The sequence below is a fragment of the Callorhinchus milii genome, unplaced genomic scaffold (genome assembly GCF_018977255.1).
Source record: "Callorhinchus milii isolate IMCB2004 unplaced genomic scaffold, IMCB_Cmil_1.0 Scaffold1, whole genome shotgun sequence".
Taxonomy (NCBI): Eukaryota; Metazoa; Chordata; class Chondrichthyes; order Chimaeriformes; family Callorhinchidae; genus Callorhinchus; species Callorhinchus milii.
In genome coordinates, this window is record NW_024704742.1 from 97,174,898 (window position 1) to 97,197,499 (window position 22,602).

General features: G+C 38.6%; 1 protein-coding gene across 1 annotated transcript in view; it reads right to left on the bottom strand.

The window, feature by feature from the left end:
• The window catches only part of vps13a (vacuolar protein sorting 13 homolog A), a 124,650-nt gene that overhangs the window by 52,227 nt on the left and 49,821 nt on the right, over positions 1–22,602 (bottom strand). Inside the window, exons 25-42 of the mRNA XM_007904924.2 lie at positions 21,802–21,983; positions 19,117–19,273; positions 18,153–18,232; positions 18,014–18,073; positions 16,215–16,383; positions 14,983–15,099; positions 14,212–14,315; positions 12,089–12,256; positions 10,670–10,977; positions 9,148–9,295; positions 8,245–8,392; positions 6,623–6,747; positions 5,046–5,218; positions 4,016–4,236; positions 3,701–3,930; positions 2,970–3,062; positions 2,513–2,872; positions 951–1,052 (exon numbers count right to left, since the gene is read on the bottom strand). Of these exons, the coding sequence (XP_007903115.2) occupies positions 951–1,052; positions 2,513–2,872; positions 2,970–3,062; positions 3,701–3,930; positions 4,016–4,236; positions 5,046–5,218; positions 6,623–6,747; positions 8,245–8,392; positions 9,148–9,295; positions 10,670–10,977; positions 12,089–12,256; positions 14,212–14,315; positions 14,983–15,099; positions 16,215–16,383; positions 18,014–18,073; positions 18,153–18,232; positions 19,117–19,273; positions 21,802–21,983 (2,945 nt within the window). The remainder of the gene's footprint in view (positions 1–950; positions 1,053–2,512; positions 2,873–2,969; positions 3,063–3,700; positions 3,931–4,015; positions 4,237–5,045; positions 5,219–6,622; positions 6,748–8,244; positions 8,393–9,147; positions 9,296–10,669; positions 10,978–12,088; positions 12,257–14,211; positions 14,316–14,982; positions 15,100–16,214; positions 16,384–18,013; positions 18,074–18,152; positions 18,233–19,116; positions 19,274–21,801; positions 21,984–22,602) is intronic.

A 22,602-nucleotide genomic window follows, 5' to 3' on the forward strand; every position in this document is an offset into this window, starting at 1 on the left:
GTACACCAAATACAAAGTTTATTTATTTGTTATTTTTATGGAAAATACCTTTACAATGGGATATAATAGTTAATATTCTTTTTTGGATGTACCATCACCATGCTTAAGAATATCCAAACCAGTTAATATTCATACTTAGTAACTTCACTTCACAGTAAACCCCATGAAGCGCTTTGAGAGATCCTCCTGATGTGAAAGGTCCTACATCAAATGCAAGAAATATTAATATCAATGCATCAACTCTTGAAGTTTGGTCTGAATGAACACAGGGAGAAAGTAAAATATCATATCTCAAATGCAATCCATCCTCCACAACCAGTCCGAGAGGAGAAAAATAAATCTCGGCAAATTGTTTCTTCTACGCCCTGGTATCATTCTTATAAACCTACCCTGTACTGTTTCCATCACTGCTATATCCTTATAGTGTGGAGATCAGAATTGCAACCAAGACTACAAATGTGGTTGAGCCAAGGTTTTGTATAAATTCAACACTACCATTTATCCAGAAGAAGACTTGTATACTCTACTCTTCTGGATATAAAGCCCAAACTAATAATACTAATACTACTAATACTTTTTGTTTAAACAAGAAACACTTGTATAGAAATTATACCTGGGTATAGATTTACTCTTTGTTAGCATTTCAAAGTGTGCAGAATTTGGCAAAATGTTGAAAACTCGCTTGAAAATTAAAGACTATTTAAAAATTTGCCAAATTCTGGACCCTCTGAAATGGTAAGAAAATAGGAATGAACAGCCTATTTCCTCATTATTAATCGTACAACTTCTTTTTAAGTTTTTAATTTCAATTTTTTAATTCAGCTCTCTGTGGATGTTGCCTGACCTGCTGCATGTTCCCAGCAACTTCTACTATTTTATTCTTTTTAAGTTAAGTCAGCAATAGATTTCAATATTGTTATAAACACATGTAAATTAGTGTAAGAACAAACCTTTATCCAAAGTTCCCATGGTCTAAAGCATTCACTGTTTTCAACTTCCAATGGTTCCAGCAGTGGTTCCCACACTGCAAGCACTTCATTGTAGTAGTGTACCTACCAAAGCAAACACAATATGGATAGTTCCTTCTTAAGCAATTAATAGTTTGCACCAATTTGATTGCAATTTTATTTAGAAATTCATTATTTTCCCCCCGCTATCCATCATAGATAGGTACCATCCCAGAACTACATATCTGCAGAGGAGGGCTCAAATAACTCACACTGTTTTATGAGAGACAAATGCATGTGTCTACAATTGGCCAGTAGCATCCCAATAAATAGAGAAGGGCTCAAATAATTGACGGTCAAACTTCCTCTTGAATGCATCTATACTAATTGATTTAACCACACTATTGGCTGTCACTTGTGTAAAATATTACTCTGATATCACAATATACCATTTAAACAACTTATTTTACAGAAGACTATGGAATTAAATGCATAGGTTAGCTAAGAAGGCAGATAAAGTGCAAATGGAATCCATGCAGAAAAATACAAAGTAGTGCATTTGGGGAACAAGAGGAAAGAAAAAATATACCTCAACAGACAATTTTCTTGTTGAAGTGGAGGAACAGAGATACCTAGGAATACCTTTATGGTTTTAAAAGTAGGAGCAGAAGCAGATAACACTATAAAACAGCAAATGGAAATTATATTTTATATTTAGGGGCACCAAATACAAGGAGTAACGAAGTAATTTTAAGTTTGTAAAATAGATTGGCCAGATTGTAGTTAGTATTGTGCCCAATTTTGTGACATCATGAACATGGAGAGGGTGTAGTGGACATCCAGTGGGTCAGGGATGCCCAAACTTCTGGGCTAACGCCCCTCATAACATTAGGCATCCTGACTGAGGACTCCCACACAACAAATGCATAGAAATTGAGTACCTTACTTTAATTGCAAACAACATTTTAAAACTGACTGCCAAATGAAGTTCAATATAGAAAAGTGCGAATGTACTACAAATTAGAAGAATAGGAGACGTGTGTATGTTCGGTGCTCCAAGACACTATCCCATATGAAAGGAGCTATATAAATGCAAGATCTAGGAAGGTTAGTTGACGTATTGGTCACCATGTCAAAACAATGTAATGCAGCAATAGAACAAGTAGATAGGTTTAGGGTTCTGAAGGGTAATTTCAGGACAGACACCAGTTAAGTATTTATTTAACAACTGAAAACAGAATACTACAAAGAGATTGAGGCCAGAATGCTGGACTAAAAAAACAGATAAGTTGTGTCCCGAATCAAATCAAATGACCCGAAGATGAGATCAAATGTCCCAAAGGGCCTTCATCATCCGACCTCTTGTGATCTTATGTTTATTATAGCAGTTAATTCTAAAGATAAGCATTCTTGTCAACAATTGGCTGAGATATACCCTTCCTTAAATCTGCATTACTTTCCAGATAAGCACATACGTATATAAAAGAAATCGATAACAAAAAGAGACAATACAAAAAGATCTGGACACAATATCTTTAAAGGTTTTATATTTAAAGAAAACCTACCTCTGAAGTAAGGTTGCACTGTAGGTTAATAAAGGTACTCCAATTTTTTAGAGTCCCCTTAAAAGCTGACTTTGCCAGGAGCATTGGAATGGTTCTGTGTCCAACACCCGCTTCAAGGGTCACACAAATGAATTCTATCACCACGTTTAGGTTCTCACTTGTTGGTACTAATTGTGACGTCAAGGTATTCTCACTTTTGTTAGCTTTATCATCTTGCAAAAACCAAAATTTTAAATCTTTGACATTCTTTTCATCCCATAAATCAGAAGGGTTTTGACTATTTTTCTCATGTGGACTCTCAGGAGCTCGACTCAAAGCAGATGTAATTGTGAGCACCGTGTTGATAATAACAGGCGATACCTAGGAAATAAGTAGATGGATATAAAGTTCTTATTTTTTTGAATTTATTTTCATATAAATATGCAATAAAAGGTTTAAAATTCAATGAAACACTTACTTTTAGCATTAGCAATTTAATTGCCAGTTCCATGTTTTTTTCACCAGTACCATATTGATTGCTTTGGAAAAACAAATCACATGGCTGTAATACCTGGTTTTAAAAAGAAAATGTGTTGATTAGATAAAACTTGAGACAAGAGCACTATAACCTCAGCAAAAACACATCTTATAACTATAGTGAAGAACAAGCTACCTTACTCAATTCTAGATTTACCAAGCATAAGCAGCATATAGGGCTTTTCATGTCTTAGTGCTTTATGCTGGTAGGCACCCAAGCTTGGGATGGGAGCCAAGGGGGGTGAAGAAGGAAAAGATGACTAAAAGCACAGTCAATGCTAAGTTATGCAGTTTTAGCTGGTAAAACTGCAGCAGCACTTCAACACACCCTCTGAGGTCCCTAACTTTGGCTCTTGCCAACCTGCACCTAATATTCTCTGGAATTAGGTAAACAGGATGCTTCCCTCCAAGGAGAGAGATTGCATTCCATTCCAGACACTGGAAAATTTCCACGTGTAAGTCGCATACATCTATGGGACTCTGTCTGGTTCGAATATTCTTAAGCATGACCGCATATGACACCCAGGTGACCATTTTTATATTAAAAAAATAAAAAACAAGGTCAATTTAGGTCTTAAAAAAATTAAACCCTCAGTTGTATTGATTGTCCAATAGTTTTACTCCGTAGAATGATGTAATCCAACACATTTGAATTCATAAATGTAAGCACACCGTAGCAGTTTGACTTTTCCTCTTCTTTATGAATGGACAGGCCAGAACTTTGAGGTCTCTGACAGTTGCTGTCATTTGCTGACCATCAGGATCACTGTTAATAGTAACCTCACATTGCGCTGTCATCACTAATGCTGGAGCATCTTCTCTGGTTAAATCTGCCACAAAAACAATCTCTGGATTCCTAACGTAAATTGTGAGTTCAAATTTGGATGTAGCCTGTGCTGGCGCTGGAAGTAAAAAAGAAAATATAAATGCATACGTATGCAAACTCAAATACACTATTAAAAGGTAGTGCCCTTTGATTTTGCTAACCTTTATCTTTTACTGGTGCGACTGGTGTTTTTGTTTTCTGCTCTGTAGACTTTTGCTCATTTGCTTTCAGAAAAAAATCAGTCACTGTGAGTAGAAATTCCATGCTTGCACAAAGATAGACATCATCTACAATAGTTTCCATAAATGTGCCTTCTCGTCCTTGTTTGTACTTTAGCTCAAGCATTATTTGCTTTTCAGGTCTCATTTTCATCTCCAGCATTCTGAAAACAAATACAGAAACAATTGAGCACTTAAGTCTTGAAATCAGTCCCATGTTTCCATTTGTTTTAACATATACTGTGCAGTTCTCGAGTGCATTTGAATGCAATTTGAGAGTTTTTCTACCAGGAGAAGGTATAGATTAGATGCTAAGTGTTCGGCCTATAATGAATAATGAAGATTTGCCAGATAATCATTTCAACTTAGTAGTTATAACAAGCAAATAATTTGAATCCTCCCCGAATTCAATATTTAGGTATTCAATCCCATTTTCTTGTTCCAAATTAAATGTTACATTTAAAACTTTAAATATTGCTGCAGTTTTAGGAGTGAAAACCTAGAATTATGAATGTTCCACATTACGTGCTACTATTATTACATGTTAGGTTCATTTGTGGAGCAATGCTGGGAAGTGCTGAGGCATCTTGCCTTTATCCTAGTGCTCAGGGATGTGGGGGGGAAATTTGAAACAGAATAATGGTACCCAAAATGTAAAAATAAATAATAAACAGGTGTTGTCATGACTAGTATGAAGAAAAATGCCTGCAAGACTTTTGCATATCTGCAACATAATGTTGAATTGTTAGTACTGGTGCTATACTAACTTTGTGGGTAACATAAGATAATTCTCAGGAGTTGTTTTCAAACTGACGAAAATAGTGTTAGTTTTAATTGCATCAGATAACCTCTTCTTTCCCCCAGTATATTGTGTAATGCAGGTAAAACACAGTTCCTTTACAACTTTTTTAAAAAAAACACACAAGTCGAGTATATACAGGTTCATTAAAGAAAATGCAAGAATTCAAATCACCTTGACTTAGCTTTCTGTATTGCATGTCGCTTATCGTCCAACATACAGTTGGAAAGTTTTACAACAGCATTCATGGATCCATCAGATATCATCTTAACAGAAGCAGAGACAGTGTGCAATTTGAACTGTGCTATCTGGTGCTGTTCAGATCGCTTTTGTTCAGGAATTGCCATCTGATACAATGAAGAAAAAATGCAATAAATGTATTTAATCATAACCTTCATGTTTATAGACTCCAATTCAAAGTTTTTAAAAATCAATTTAATGGAGCGTGTTTGAACGTTATCTGTCTGAGGAGCATAGACATAGGAGAGTATAGTTTGTCATATTTGTTTGCCTGATTGAACATCAAGATTTATTCCACATTTACATACATAGGTCCAAGTACTCAAGGGCACTGCTGATAACAGACCAACCAGCTTGGCTTATCAGCACAACCTGGAAAGGCAGACCAGTTACTGGGTGCAGGCATACCTCCCACTTGGCTCTTGTTAACCTATAAGCCAAACCCCTAATGGGTAGGGTCGTTGTAGCTGGACAAGCAGTGGGAAGCTGCTTCGCAAAATTGCCTAAAGAACACTTTCAATACTAATGATGATAAATGAGTAAATTTATGCAAATTGAATCTTATTTTCCCCAGATTAATGCATTAAATTAGAGTTAATATCTAGGGATTATGATAATAATAAATAATAATCCTTGCATTTGATATAGCACCTTATCACATCTTCAAGGCGTCTACTGTATATTGCGCGGGCGAAATGCAGCAGCCAATCGCACACAGCAGAGTCCCACAAACAGTGTAGGATTGAGTGACCAAATTATTATTATTATTTTTTGAAGGGTTATTACCCCCGGAAAAGCGATCTGCCAATTGCCTAACAACTGAGTTCCTACTTACTGCAAGGTAAACAGAGGCGTGTGAAGTATGGAAACCTGCCCAAAGTTTTGCCCTGCCCGGCAAACGATCCAGGTCCTCTCGCTTGCGAAGCGAGTGCTCTAACCACTATGCTACAGGACTCCATGATATGGTGGCACTTTACATAGTTGTTTATTGGGGTACTTTTTCAAATTACAGGATTAATGTAACTTGAAACAGTACCCCAATAAACAATAATATACAATGCCACCCTATCATAAAGCACTTGGTTATTGTGAGAACTTGGTTATAACATAGTTGCAATATAGACCCTATTCACTAAAGATGTCACACCCAGCCCACTTGCTTCTCGCATGCTGACAGGCTCTCACACTAAAATGGTCAACTTTGGGAAAATTTGGTCGCAAATTATGTCATTTTCTGCTTTGCACATGAACTGCAACAGGAAGCGATGTGGTGATGCCCTCGATCTGCAATTCAGCCTTTATTTTATATTGTCTCGCATTATGATGTGGCCTGGGAATTTATATATCGAACCACTGCATTATAAAGGGACTTCACCGTAATACACAATTTGCTATGTTACAGATTTGGTATCAGGAAAGCACTAAATATTTCATATAAAAATCCAAAAAGGTAAGTTAATTGTTTCATTATCAGAAATTCGTTAGAAAAGTAAGAAAGATTAATGCTTTACCGGATCCAAGGCTTGGCTGTCAAGCACTAATGAAAGTTCATCTAACTGAAAATCCAATTTCAGCTGTGTTTTAATTTTTAAGGGTTTCTGTGTTTCCACAACAGCAGCTGTTACTACAGTTCTTCCTGAAAAAGATAAAGTTATATTTTGTATTGTTACAAACTGTAATTAGCTCAATATTTTACTTACCTCTACGTTATTCTGCTTAGATGTGTCCAAACACCACAATAATTGTCTGTAGATACTCTCTAATGTATCCAAAGGTATTGATTTGCTTTACTGAGAATATTCTACCCTTTTCATGCTTCAGACTTTCTTCAGAAGTGTTTCCACTTTGTTGCTATGTACCTCCTGCATCCCCAAAAACCTGTTTTTTCCTGCACCATGACTGCCATTACAATACAATACAAAATTACATTTGCATAGTGCCTTTCACATTAGGAGGACTTCCAAGGCGCTGGACAGTTAGGGATTTGGACCCGAACAGGGGTGGAGGTTGGGATCAGGGAGCATGGCGGGCAGGGAGGATGGCCGAAGGTGTGGTTGAAGCGGAGGGTCTTGAGAGGTGCCTTGATGGAGGCAAGGGAGGGAGCGAGGCGAAAGGAATGTGCGATGGCATCCCAAAGGGGTGGGGGACCTTTGGAATTATGATTTGAGAGATCAGCCTTGTGAAGAAGCTAATGGATTGTCCCTCTCCCAGTATAACAAAGACCTAAAAGTCAGTAGAATTGAGGGATGAAGCCTATATTCCAACACTAACTCCACATGCTGGTGCACAAACACATTGACTGAGTCTCTTCATGGAACTTTACCGGCAGATAATTGCTTAAGAGTATCCAAACCAGATTGGGAGTTCCACACATGTATGCTGTCTACATATGGACACTTTCCAGTGTCTGGAACAAAACAAGACACTCTCTCCCCGGAGAGACATGCCCCACTTTTCCAGTTCTGAGAATAATAAGCACAGGTTGTCAACAGCCATGCTGTAGGGGGCCTAGAGTCTGTGCTATGGTACAACAGGAGTTTAACCAGCTAAACCCATATAACTTGACATTGGAGAACACTGTCTGGCAAATTTCCTGCTGTTTGTCCAGCTGAGAACACCTATCCATTAGGCCTTTAGCTTGCAAAGTTAATAGGAATTGAGTGGGAAGAATCCCTACTTCCCGCAACTAGTCAGCCCCTTCCAAGTGTTGATGATGAACCAGATAGACTGCTCTGTCATCAGCAGTGCCCTAGAGTACTGCAGCCCCCGACTTAAGAACCGTACTTCCATGACCTCTACAGATCTGATTTCATTGGGTCTTTCTATTACCAAACATGTCACCTTGGAGGCATCTCAGCTCCAAGGAGGACTAACCCCAAGGAGGAGTCATTAGTTGGTAGGAACTATTGTGTCCCATCCATACCCACACTATTGCTTCAGTATTTTTTTAAACCCAGTGTTAATTTAGGTCCTTTAAATTATTTAATAGATATAGCATACAAATAGAATACAATTCAATGCTTACTTTGGTTTTTATTCTGTGGGAAAACAAATCTAATTTATTATTTCATGACTATGACAGAGTTCTTCTAATCCTGAAAACATAATAATTTTCATGTAAAAAATATCAAACCTGCAGAGTTTTGTGAAAAACTTTGTGTAATCTTAACAGGACGATCTACTTTTTCAAGCTGTGCAGTTCCAGGTTCAATTGAGTCATCACTCAGATTTTCATTTAAAGTCTTCAACACAATGATCAGATCTTCTTGGCTAAGCACAAACTGCAAAAACAAAGTTAATGATTCGACAGCTAATTTGTTACATTAAGACACTGAAAGTAGATATCTTCCCAGCTGTATAAATTAAAGATTGTATAAAATTGAGAAAATAAATTAAAATTAGGCTGTATTGCTTGTTGTGGCAAGATTGCTGAGAGTAGAAATTTTAGACCTTGCCTTCTGTGAGTTTCTGCCTGATTGTTAAAGTCTGAGTGATTCAGGTTGGTAAAATGAACAAAAAGGTTATTCTAGACATATATGCCTATAAATAAACTTATATTGTACTAAACTTAATTGGGTTTTAACAGATAAACTGACACTTGTGTGGCCCGTGGCCGTTCTGTCACATGAACAGCTGTTCACTCTGCACAAGCACAGTGTGTTAGGGTGAAACACCCTAATGAAGTGGTTTCATCAGGTTAACAAGGTTTCACTACTGCAATAAAAAATAATCTGTTCCAAAACAATAATTTAAATGTTTTTGAGCAATCCAATTGACTACTCAACACTTTTAAACAATGCCTAGCTCTTTAACATCAATTTATTAATTGCTTCAGGCTCCAGTATGGGATTTCAGAGCAGGAAATATTAAATTAGCTATCTGGAAAAAATAACTACAGTAATTGCATTTAGCAGTATAAAGTGGGCTTTGTTAACAGGATTGTTTCAACCAGTTTCAAAACTACCTGGTAACATACGTTTCCTTCACATTGTTCTGAAATTTACTTCAAGGTTACTTTTTTAAAAAAAGTACTTACACTCATGGGTTTCAGGATCCCGGTGATCTCAATATCAGGCATCTCATGGTACCAGGTAGCAGCCAAATTGCGTTTTATAATGACTATCAGATTTACAGGCTGGAGCATATGAACTTCAGAACGAAAAGCCTTATTATGGAATACTGTCCTGATAAAATAACATTGTATTCTTAGAATGACAGAAATTTACAGCATAGAAAAAAGGCCATTCGATCCATCGTATCTGTACTGGCTCTTTGAAATGGCAATCTATTCAGCCCAATTCTATCTGCCTTCCCATACACATCCAAATTACTCCATTTTAGATAGTTAATTCCCTCTTGATTTCACAGGCAGGTGAAGCTAATGCACGGTTACATTCTAAATAAACTGAGCCATCAATGAGTCTTGAGCCATCACTGCACTGCGTACTTACTAGCTAGCGTGGAATTGCAATGAATAATAGGAAATGAAGTTGTACTGCACATGCTTCCATAGAACAAGACAACGTTTTCGACGATTCAATGTCGCCAGCCGGTTAAGTGTGCACGCATTGACGGGTCAGAACGTCATTTCCCGTGATTCAAAGAGGCCGTTAAGTGCGGGAGTAACTGAGGGTATGGGAAGTGGCTTTACAAGTTAGGAGGTGATTAATATGAGCAGTGCAAAGAAGTCAAAAGTGGCTTTGACAGGAAATTGAATGCGACTCGGGTGAATGTACGACTTAGTCAATTATACAAGTTTTACTGTATTTACAAAAAATTTCTTAAAAAACCTATGCATTCACTTTTTGTAGAAGAGTTAGATGTGATCTTCAATACAAAGGTATAGATGTGAATACCATCGTATTAGTTAATTTCTTCTCTAATAGATACACAGATGGCAGCACAAGCAGCTCAGTTCCCAGCATAATTTGTAAATGTAACTTAGTTAAGTTTATATTCAGTCCTCTGGCTTTAATACGAAGGAAATTATTATGGATGCTCAATTGCTATCAATTGCTTTAAAAGGACATTTAAGTTGTTTAATCTTAATAATAATAATCCTTGCATTTGTTATAGCGCTTTTCACGTCAGGAGGACGTCCCAAAGCGCTTCACAGAACACACTGTAAAGTGAATTGACTGTATATTTGAGGGCGAACGCAGTAGCCAATTGCGCACAGCAATGTCCCACAAATAGTCGTAGATTGAAAATGACCAATTTTTTTAGGGGGGGGTTTTCAAGGGATTATAAACAACTAAAAATAAAGTTTAAACAAACTTATAATTAATAAACCCAAATTTATGTTAATTATTGTAGATCTAGAAAGTAGATTGTGCATTACTTGAATGTATTTATTGAACAGAAAATAAACACCCAATACCTCAAACCTTACGCTTCTCATGAAACAATATAGAATGGTTTTGACGTGAAACGTCAGATAGCTATGTAAGGCGTTCCTTTTATAAGGGGAGAAGGAACCATTGATATATGTTAAAGGGACGATTATTATACTTGATATATATTCACATACATTAAGAAAATACGCAACATTTCTTTACCTGTATAGTTTCAGTTCACTCAGCTTAACTTTCATAGTGTCAACCACAGGTGGAACACTCATGACAGATTTTAGTTCAACGATTGAGAAGCTGTTTTGAACAGTGATGAGACCAAAATCTGCAACAACAACATTTTTGGAAACTGGAGACTGTGGTATGACAACAACAGGTGCTTTGATATGAACGTCAAGTGACATTCGGGTGCTCCGCTCTGCAAGATCCTTCACCCCCGAAGCAGCCTTTTCTGCTGCATGGACAGTTGCCTCAGTAACTGCTTCTTTTCCAGCTTGGAAAATATTGATAAAATCCTAAGCAAAGAAGTGAATGTTTTACACTGTACAGAATAATCAATATACATCCAAAAGCATTAAGGACCTTTCTGGTTGAGAGCTAAATATTATTCCATGTTCCAACATTTTCCTTCAATTTTTCAACTCACATCAATTTTCAAATAGTCCCCCCAATGGGATCTTTAACATCCATGAACTAGCAGACAGGACAATGAACAGCAAGGTTGAAGGAGTAAGGAGGGAGGTAACGGGAGGCACAGTTAAAGAAATAGATTTTCAAGAGCTTTTAAAGACAAATGTAATCAAGCATTTAATAGTTAATGGATTTAGAATGAAGATGGAAACTACTCGGTAGTCCAGTAGATAAAGAGGGCTGTGCTGACTACTAAGTTATACATTTTGGTCTCGTGATGAATTAATGAATCTCAGCAACAGTTGCAATGTTACCATTTGCCTTTGCATTTTAATATTGGAAAAAATAAATTGAATCAGGATTTTTGCTCCTGTTTGCTATGTAGAAATCACTGCTGGAAGGCACACACATGTTGATGTTGGATGAGAGCAGAATCTGACTCAGATAGAATAGTCAAATAAAATGATCATTCGGGTAAGGTGCTTGAAGTCCATGAAACCATATCCCAGTGGAATAAAAGTCAAATGCCTCAAGAGAAGAATAGAGAAATATGGAGACAACTAACACGTAATCATGTGAAGATGGATCATCTGCAAACATATAGGATGATTGTGCCCAATATCAGAATTGTTTTTATAACAAATGTCACACCATTTAGAGGAAACCTAACGGTTGTTGTCCAATCTACTATTATCTCCCACATATACAATCAACATGCGGAAGAACCCACTGCAGATTGCAATTTTTTAAAATAATAGTTTCAGGATGTCAATTTCACTTAATTATTTTACAAAACAAAAGTTTGCACCAGTCTCTAAAATGTAATTACAGCTCACCGACTCTACTTAGCCACATTTGAATATTATACCTCGTATACGATTTCTCCATATTGGTGCTGGCATTCCATACAAAGGTTTTGCTTATTCTATTTAAACCCTTTAACTGTAGCAATAGATTTCTGGATATTTTATAAATAAATCTTGAAGAAACCCTTACCAAAACAGAAGAGATAAACTTCTTCACAAAGATAACTTGAATGCAGCCAACTGTCAATTTGATATAACTGTCAACGGCATTCATATCAGTGTAGGTAGCACCTTGTGTTGCATCCACATGAGAGATCATTTTAAAGTTGAACACCTCTTTCCCAGTAATTGATACAGCCTGAAAATAAGGAAATAAATTGTCAATTAAATGCAAGAATACTCATTAAAATAGTAGCTGAGTGGAACAGTAAATTACAGCATTACTGTTTGGTACCAGACAAATTCAAATTTGTGGAGAACTTCTGCCCATTTTCCACTACAGATAATCCAAGCAGAAATAACTTATAAATAATTTAATAAATAAAAAATAATAACCCTTGCATTTGGTATAGCACCTTTCTCTTTGTGAAGATGTCTCAAAGTACTTCACGAAATGTATTGTAAAGTGGAGTGACTGTATTTTGTGGGTGAATACAGCAGCCAATTTGTGCCCAGCAGTGTCTCACAAAGAGCTATGCAGTGAATGACCAATTTTATTTGGGAGATTGTTGGCCACAATACCAAGAGAAACTGGAGTCCTGTAGCTCAGTGGTTAGAGCACTCGCTTTGCAAGTGAGAGACCTGAGTTCAATTCCAGGCAGGGCGAAACCTTGGGCAAGTTTCCTTACTCCACACAGAGCCTAATAATAATCCCTCCAAAACAAAAATCAATAATAAATTGGTCATTTTTAATCTACGACTGTTTGTGGGACATTGTTATGCGCAATTGGCTGCTGCGTTCTCCCACAAATATAGTCAATTCACTTCACAGTATATTCTGTGAAGCGCTTTGGGAGGGTCCTCCTGACGTGAAAAGCGCTATATCAAATGCAAGGATTATTATTATTATTAAACTCACTTCAATTTTCGAATAGTGCCAATGGGATCTTTACCATTCACCTGAACTGGCACTGAACAGGGAGCACGGAGGAGGGATAAAGGATGGAGAGACAGGAAGCACAGTCAGAAATAAATTTTCAGGAGCCTTTAAAGATAAATGAAGAAAAGGTGAATGAAAGGATTTAGGAAGGAAGTTCCAGATGGTTGAGACATTGTTGCTTGGCCACAATGTGTAAGGGGCTCATCTAAATTGGCCAAGTGGAGGGAGTGAATAGAAGAATGAGGATGGAGAAAGTTAGAGATAGGGAGGAGCGAACACATGTAGAAATTTGTAAGGGTGAGCGAGGATCTTGAAATCAATCTTGCGTGAGTTAGGAACCCAGTGGAGTATGCTAAGAACTAGGCAAACGAAGTTCAGTGTAGGTAAGGGTGTGAGCAGCTAAATTTTGAGTGAGTTTGGACTTCTTGTTGAGCTGGGGAGGCCAGTGAGGAGGTCAATGGAGAAGTCCAGACTGGAGATAAAGGGTTGGGTAGATAGGGGTTTCAGCATCATTGGATAGGATAGGGACAAAGCCAGAAAAGTGGTGAAGATCAAGAAAAATGGTTTTGGCTAGGGACCAGATGTAACAGAAGAAGTTAGCCGAGGGCAAGGGCTTAGTGGCCAGAGCATCCAGGATAGTTGACTTAATTAGCACATTGTCCATATATACAATGCATTTACTCAATTGGTACAGTACATTGCTATATTACAAAAAAGTTTATATTTATATAGTGCATTATCAGGAGGACAGCCCAAGTCCCTTGGCAATCCCGGCTTGACACCCAAGATGGGGATGCGAGCTAAAGGGGATAAGAAGGAAAATGATGACCAAAGCCATGGTCAAAGAGGAAGATCTTGAGACAGACTTTGAAAGAAGTGAGGAAGGGGGCAAGCTAGAGAGACTCTGGAATGGAGTTCCAGAGAGTGGAACCAGATAAACTGAAAGTCCATCCGCCACTGATGGGCAGGAGACATTATTATTATTATTATTATTATTATGAAGCAGGCTGAGCAAACGTAGCAGCTGGGTCGGTACAATATTGTTTTTTTTCCCCCAGCAAAGAGGCCATTTTTGAACAAAAATTGTCATACAAAAATTAGATTACAAACAGTCTGTGGATGGCTACTGACATATAGTAATATATTCCCAGATATTCTAAAATATTAAGGGTAGAGAAATATGTGCCATGCTTTTGTAAAGCACATTTAAATACCTTTCTATATAGAGCACGTTCATCTGAATCCACAGCTACAATATTTTTCAGAATTGCTACCACTTCTGTCACCTTCTTCTTCTGAATCACCTCTGCATCAAGACCTATTTAAACACATTTATAACAAATATTAAATTAATACTGAAGCTGAACACACAAAGATTTAGGGATTACTTACCAAAGTAACTCATTCTTCAGATACATCTTCTGAACACAAGATATTTTGGTAGCTGAGCAGAATATGGAATAAAGAAATATATTCTACCTTGTACCTTATCCATTCTTTAGAGATACATGTTTCACACACCACAATAATTGAGTTCAGGTTCTGGTAAAGACATGGACAGCAACACCCAAAGGATTTACTTTGGGCACTCTGCATTTGGTCATTGCCCACAGGGGGAAAAAAAGGTGTAAACATGCACTGGAGCAGCAGTTTAATGTTTTTGTTTTACTCCTAATTATCACATGCTGGATCCAGGGATGGCTAAGTGGGAGCATAATGTGTGGAGCCAGCTTTATTAAAGAATGAAGACTTTACAAGTTAGATAACTTTTCTCATTCATTCTGCATTTTACACATGCTTAAATGTTTAACAATGGGAATTAATTTTCGATTCGTAGAAAATCAGAAAACCCAATGAATACCGAATAAAATCCGGAACCTGCAAGCTGAATCATATCTATAAGTTACGAACAATTATTTTCTATTTCAACAAAAGTGCCGCGTTGACTATGAAAACAGTAATGTCCATTAAATAAAAATATTTACCTTCGATGCTGATTTCTGAAATTATTCTCATTTTATTTTGGATAAAAATTCTCAGACAAGCCAACTCTGCGAATACATGAAGATTGATCACATCTTCAAATTTAGCTGGTTTGGAAACTGAAAGGAAGAAATAGTGTCAACATCAGGGAGCTTAAAACAGTCTTGTGGAACTTGACGATTCACTATCTCCCTCAGGATTATTTAAATTTTGTTTCTTCTGCTGCCTAAAAACAGGTTCCAATTCAGCTAGATTATTTACCATTAATGCAAAGAATACATATGAAACTTCATCAAATGCCTTCTAAAATATAAACGCTGGATAATTCATATACCAATTAGTTATTTCCGCAAAGAACTCAAGATTATTTAGAATTTACATATTCCTTCAAAAAAGGCTGATTACTCCATCCAGGACTCTATAGGATCGAAAGCAATTTGGATGCTCTAAAGCAGGAGTCCCCAAATGGTCAATCGCCACTAGGTGGCGCTGTCCAACATGATCAAAAACACAAGAGGGAGGAGCGATAGAATTGTATAAATATTTAGTACAATTGAAAACAAATGTTTAGTCCAGATGCACAAGTATTTCATGCACTTGGAAATAAAAATATAAAGTTTAATGTTAAAACTGCAGAAATATTGTTCCTGCTTCTTTTTTATTGAGCATGCGAGAGGCCACCTCGCCATCTGGTTGGAGACCGCAGCTTTAAAGCATTTCTCCCTTATAGGTGTTATGAGCAGTTTTACCCTCATTTATTTCTAGGTTATGTGCTTCCCTATCCAGTCCATATCCTATTTCACTGAGTGCCTTAAATTTGTCTAATCCTTCGAGTTTCATCACAATGCATTTTTAGTCTTTTAATTATGTTAATTCCTGAGGAAAAACTGACTGGACATAACATTTTACCACCTTTCATATGCAAAGAATTTATTTAACTTATTTGTTGATGGTTTGCATCTTTTTCAAAAAAATTCCTTAAATAGCGTTTTTGGTCTTTAGTGCACAGTCTCGTATCATTAGGTATGTGGAAATGAACAGAATCAGAAAAAACTATTTCTAAAAATGTATGTCTATGAAAAAAAACTGTTAGGACACATGAACCCATACTCCAGCACGAGTCAGGAGTTTTCAGGAAGATTGTAAAACATGTGAATGATGCATCAGTCACTGCTTTATAGAGTTCAAATTGCACAATACAACAGAGAAAAAAAAGGAGATACAGAAGTCTTACGTGTCGTTTTACTTGGAAGAGTGTCTTCTTTCTTTGATTCCTCAATAGTACGAACTGGTTCTTCCAAACCTGCCTTGATTTTCGAAGACGGAACAAGTGAATTCAGGAAATTAATGGAACTCAGAAGGGCTTCAGTGTGCAAATGTGCATCCAATGAGGAAAAGTTGATCTGTAGTGAAAAATGTTAAAGGACCAATACTTTTGCATTTCTGATACATTGATACATTCTGATTCAAATATTTCATAATCAATTATTTCAGAAGACATGATCTAACTACTTAAACAAAAGGCAAGTAAATAAATTTAAATCTATTTAAAGCTACTAGTTTTCTGACGATCCAAAAAAATTCCATTGTGATTTCAGTGGAGCCATGCCTATTTTAGTAAAGATATTGGTAAAAATAAACTCCTTTATGTACACGGCAACTCTCTTTAAGCATGTAGGATTACCATATTATACTATATTAATCTGCATAACTAGACCAATAAATTCTTTGCTCTGCAAGAAAAGTATACAAGCACACCTGTTTTCAAAATCACTGTACAAATAATAAACTAGTATAAAAATATACATAGATTCATCATAAAAGGATGAAGTCCTGTAGCTTAGTGGTTAGAGCACTCGCCTCGCAAGCGAGAGGACCTAGGTTTGATTCCCGGGTAGGGCAAAACTTGGGCAAGTTTCCTTACTCCACAGTTTACTTAGGAGTAAGTAGGAATCCAGTTGTTAGTCAATTGGTAGATTTTTTTTTTACCAGGGGTAATAATCCCTTCCAAAAAATAAATAATAATTGGTCACTCAATCAACGACTGTTTGTGGGACACTGCTGTGCGCAATTGGCTGCCGCGTTTCGCCTACAAAATATAGTCAATTCGCTGAACAGTATATTCTGTGAAGATGTGATATTCTGTGAAGATGTGTCTTGAAGATGTGATAAGGTGCTATATCAAATGCAAGGATTATTATTATTATTATATGATGCCATTGCAAGTTCATGCTTATCAAGTTGATATCATCATATTCTAATTATTGAAACATTTTCTTTTTAAAAATATATTCAAAGAAGAAACATTTTAACATCACAAAATAAACTAGTAAACTCTTGATGTATCATCACTTCAAGGCCTCATGGTCACCCTGGATATAAAATGTACATACTATAAAATTTACACTTTATAGTAAATTCTGTGAAGCTCTTTCGGTTGGCCGACTGACATGAAAACACTAAATCAAATGCAAGAATTATTTTTTTAAATTTAAGTGAATAACCAATTTTATTTGGGGGAGCGTTGGCCAGGACACTGAGAGAAACTCTCTTACCTTTTGAATAGTGCCATTGGATTTTTAAGGTCCATCTGGATAGTTAGACAGGACATCAGTTTTAATGTCTCATCCGAAGGACGGTAACAATGTGGCGCTTCCCCATCACTGCACTGGAGTATCAGCCTCGGCTATGTGAGTTCAAGATCTTGGTGTGGGGCTTCATCCCACAGCCTCCTGACTCAGGGCAAAGAGTGCTACCAACTGAATCTGGTAGAACCCAATATCTATTTGCCAAATTAAATGTTGGTCCTGAAATTCCATCTATTCTTAGCCTCCAAGACCATTTTGTCTTAAAATTTAGGACTTATGGAAATTCAGTTAAGTTTTATTTCTATAACAACTGTAATGTTTGACTTCCAAATTAAGATTGAATTTTAAATGTTACCAAAATTCTGAACAATGTAAATGTTATGGAAAAGTAACAGACTAAGATTAAGTAGGATTTTAGGCTATTTATTTCCAGTTCAAGTTTTACCTTTATTAGCTGCTCTGTATTTCTGTAAGTGGTTTTGAACTCTGGTCCATTTCTGTCAGCCTAAAAAAACACGTTGAAAAGCATTATCTATATTTAAAAAAACACTCTTTCATAAAGCTCCATAAAAAATGTGTCATACCTTAGTATATTCAATGCTAAGGAGATCATCCTCAAAGTTGTCCAATGTTGTGATAATATAAATTGGTTTATTTTCAGTATCTAAAACAAAGGTTTGAGATTCAGATTACAAAGTCTCAATCATGTTATCCAACAATAATTATAATTGTGGACAAAAATAATGCCTCTCGAAACAACAACAAAATTACATTTATAGAGCGCCTTTCACGTCAGGAGGATGTCCCAAAGCGCTCAAAGCGGTGTCAGGGCCCGAGCATGGGTGAGGGGTGGTCTAAGGGTGAGGGGAGGCAGAGAGGTGGGAGGGAGACCAAAGGCACGGTCGAGGAGAAGGGTCTTGAGACCGGCCTTGAAGGAGGCAAGGGAGGAAGCGAGACGAAGGGACCATGGGATGGAGTTCCAGAATGTGGGGGCAGAGAGGCTGAAAGCCCGGCCACCGATGGTAGGATGGGTACGGCGGGATACATGGAGCAGGCCGGAGCCCAATGAACGGAGGGAGCGGGCAGGTTGTTAGATAGTCAGCAGGTCAGAGAGGTAGGAGGGGGCAAGACCATGGATGGCTTAATGGTGAAAAAACACCTTAGTGTTCTATTATAATAAAACACTTGTAAACGTGTTACAATAAACACTAAGCAGGGAAAAGAGATTTAAAGATGCTGATCAAGGAACAGTTGAACGCTATGTTTTCCGCTGGATGTTGAAGGTATGAAGAGATATCGAATATTAAAATGTTTTTTTCTTTCCTTGTTCTGTGAATCTGCAACCATCAAGTCAGCAGTATTGCACAAAGACTTACAAATCCAAACAATTAATCATGACTGACAAAAGCCACGATTACCTCATAATAATATTCCATTACAATGATCCATTTACCATTGTTCACTTTTTTTCCAATAAAAATAAGGTTTGCATATCTTTCAATCCAGTCTGACAAAGAGAAAATTGCTCATAACATCTTTTCACCTTACCTATGTGTTCCGGACATGTTAAACAGACCTCTTTCAAAAATATCACTGCAGTCATGTCATATGTTCGAATTTTTAGTTCTGTGCCCAATCCTGTTATTTCCAACAGTAACACTGGGTTTTCACCATCATGCATGTGACGACAGATTCCTACTGACACCTGGATAGATTTTTTTCAAAACGTTAATACACACAAATTAAAACACAAACCATATACAATAATATATAGAAATCAAATTAATCTTGTTGCAAAGACCAACGCTTTCTGAGATATTGGGTTGTTTGTCCTGTAGCCCAGAACAGGGCTGCTGCACATAGTGAATCAGACGGCTAATTGGGAGAGAGAGGGTTGAGGTGAGAGAGTGAAGAGTGGGGAGGAAAGAGCGTGGGGGGGGGGGGGGGGGGGTGAGAGTGCGCGAGGGGGGGTGAGAGTGCGCGGGGGGGGGGTGAGAGTGCGCGGGGGGGGTGAGAGTGCGCGGGGGGGGTGAGAGTGCGCGGGGGGGTGAGAGTGCGCGGGGGGGGGAAGATAGCGCGTGGGTGTGGGGGGAGGAGAGAGCGCGCGGGGGTGGTGGGAGGAGAGAGCGCGTGGGTGTGGGGGGAGGTGAGAGCGCGTGAGGTGGGGGGGAAGGAGAGAGTGCGGGGGGGGGGTTGAGAGGAGGAGAGAGAGTGCGGGGGAGGTGAGAGGGGGAGAGAGAGGGTGGGGGGAGAGAGACATAAATTGGTGGACAGAGGGGGAGAGACGGGGGACGGGGTGGGGGGGGCGACAGAGAGGGAGAGGGGGAGGCTATCTCCTTCTCTCCCCCTCTCTCACACACACTCTCTCTCTATAATTACGTTCACTCCACTTCTCACACCCTTCACTCTCTTCCCTCTCATATTCCACTTCCCCCCCACTCTCCTCTCACCTACCGACTCTCGCCCACCCACTCTCAATCTCTGATTCTTTCTTTCCCCCTCACATTCACTTCCTCTCCCCTCACTCTCTCTCTCACACACTTTCCCAATCTCTCTGTCACTCCCCCTTTCTTACCCATCTCTCACACACATACTCCCCCTTCCCCCTTGGTCTTTAGGCAGGATTTGAAAGTGAGAGGGAGGGAGCAAAGCGGCAGGATTGAGGGAGAGAGTTCCAGGGCGTAGTGGCTGAAGGCATGGCCACCGATGGTGGAGTGGCGGGGATGAGGGACAAACAGGAGGCCAGAGCCAGCCAAGTGGAGGCACTGGGTGAGGGAGTAAGCAAATCGGATAGGTTGGGAGGTGCGAGCGCATGAAGGGATTTGAAAACGAGTGAAAGGATCCTGAAATCGTACAGTAATTGGGAGCCAGTGGAGCCTGGCAAGGACTGGTGTGATAGGGGTACGGAGTTTTGTGCAGGTGAGAATCCAGGTTTAGCTGTATTTAGTTTATTGTAGAGATGGAGATACCAGCGAGGAAGGCATTGGAATAGTCCAGCTGGGAAGTGACAAAGGCGTGGACAATGGTTTAGGCTGCTTTTATTGTGAGGTACGGATGGAGGCGGGCAACGTGACAGAGGTGTAAAAAACATTCCTGGTCAGGAAACGGATGTGGAGTAGAAAGGAAAGCTGGGGATCAAACCGAAAGCCTAAGTTGCGCAAGTTCGGTGAGATTGAGGGAGAGCCCTAGGAAGGTTGAGGAGAGAAGATGTTGACGGGAGCCAATGAGTATGGTGTCCGTCTTGCTGACATTCAGCTGCAAGAAATTTGCGCTCATCCAGGCCTTGATGTCCGTCAGACAAGCTGACAGGACATCAACGCACTGGGAGTCGCAGCTGGAGAAGGAGGAGTAGATTTGGGTGTCATCCACATACATTTGGAAGTTGACCCCATGTCTGCGGATGACATCGCCGAGAGGGAGCTTGTAGATTTGGAAAAGAAGGGGGGTAAGGATGAAGCCTTGTGGTACCTGCGGAGGAGGGAGGAGAAACCGTTTGCCAAGATGTATTGTTGTATTAATAATAATAATCAATGCATTTGATTTAGAGCCTTATCATGTCTTCTGAGACATCTCAAAGCGCTTCACAGAATGTATTGTAAAGTGAGAGGATAGATAGGCAGAGAAATTCGAACGACCATATAGACAGATAAAAAACTACAGATGCACAGAAAATCAAGTAGAGTGAGAAAGAGAGAGGGGCACATAAAAACACACTTATAGTGCTATTGCAGTGTGGATCTCATGTTAAAAAAAGCAGACTTCCAGGTGATCAGGTTGTCATTGACATCACTTCCTATTTTGAGCATGCACAGAAAATAAAAATTAATGTTGCAGTGACACCTGTCCCAGAAGTTGGTCATTTTGCTTTTAGCTTGGGAACTGTGCCAATTGTGTGCATTGTAAAACCCACTATTAAGCTTTACTTTGTCTCCACAAACGGTCCCTGAAATTCAGATCTCTGACTGTCCAGCATCTTGGGACGTTCTGCCAAAGTGAAAGGCGCTATACAAACGTAATTTTGCATTATATTTAACCCAGGTATACCAAGCATCACGTTATAAATAAGGCAGCACTGTACTTAATTTTATATAATTATAATGCACTGTAATTAAAGGATAGAGTTCAAACTTGAATAATTTTCCCACATAAATGTTTAACAAGTTTTTCAACGGAATACAGCAAATTATCATGAAACATAACAACTGGTTAACCAGAAAAGGGCAAATAAATTACCTTCGTTATTTCGAATTCCATTTGAAATTCAGTCATATTTTTCATAGATTCTTGTTTTTTCAGCTGCTTTTGTTGCATAGTGTTTACCCTTTTGAATGACTCATTTCTTGCAAGGAAAAATGGCGAATCTTCTGTAGGTGAGCTTGGAGCATCAAAGAATTCTTCTTCTGATTCTATGGAAGCTGAGCATGAAATTTTAAAACATTATTAACAGATTTTCAGAAAATAGTAAAAGTTCATACTACCAATTAAAATAGATTGCGTGATATATTCCAGCTCATGTCACGGAAAAGCATGAGACAGGATTTAGGGTGACATATAGTGACAAAAACAATGAAGAAAGTAAACATATAGAAACTGCCACCTGACTCCCAATCAATATTAAGTGTCAAAACAGATAACAGAACTGAACTCATCTCATTAAAATGCACACGAAAGAGCTCTGGCATGATCAATGATGTAAACTGAAAATATTGAGGAAGAACAAAAGGAGTAAAAGGACAAGTTGAAGAGCACAAGTGTGTCTTAATGTAGGGCACTGCTGATGTCAGACCAGCCAGCCTAGCTCATCGGCCTCACTTGGAGGGGCAAGAGTTCTTCCCCCTGAGCTTGTGACCACATCACTCCCACCCTCGCTCGCCTCCACTGGCTCCCCATCCCCCAGAGGATCAAATTCAAGATCCTCATCCTCACCTACAAGGCCATTCACGGCCTTGCTCCCTCCTACCTCTCCGACCTACTATCCCCCTACCTACCTGCCCATACCCTCCGTTCCTCTGGCTCCGGTCTGCTCCACATCCC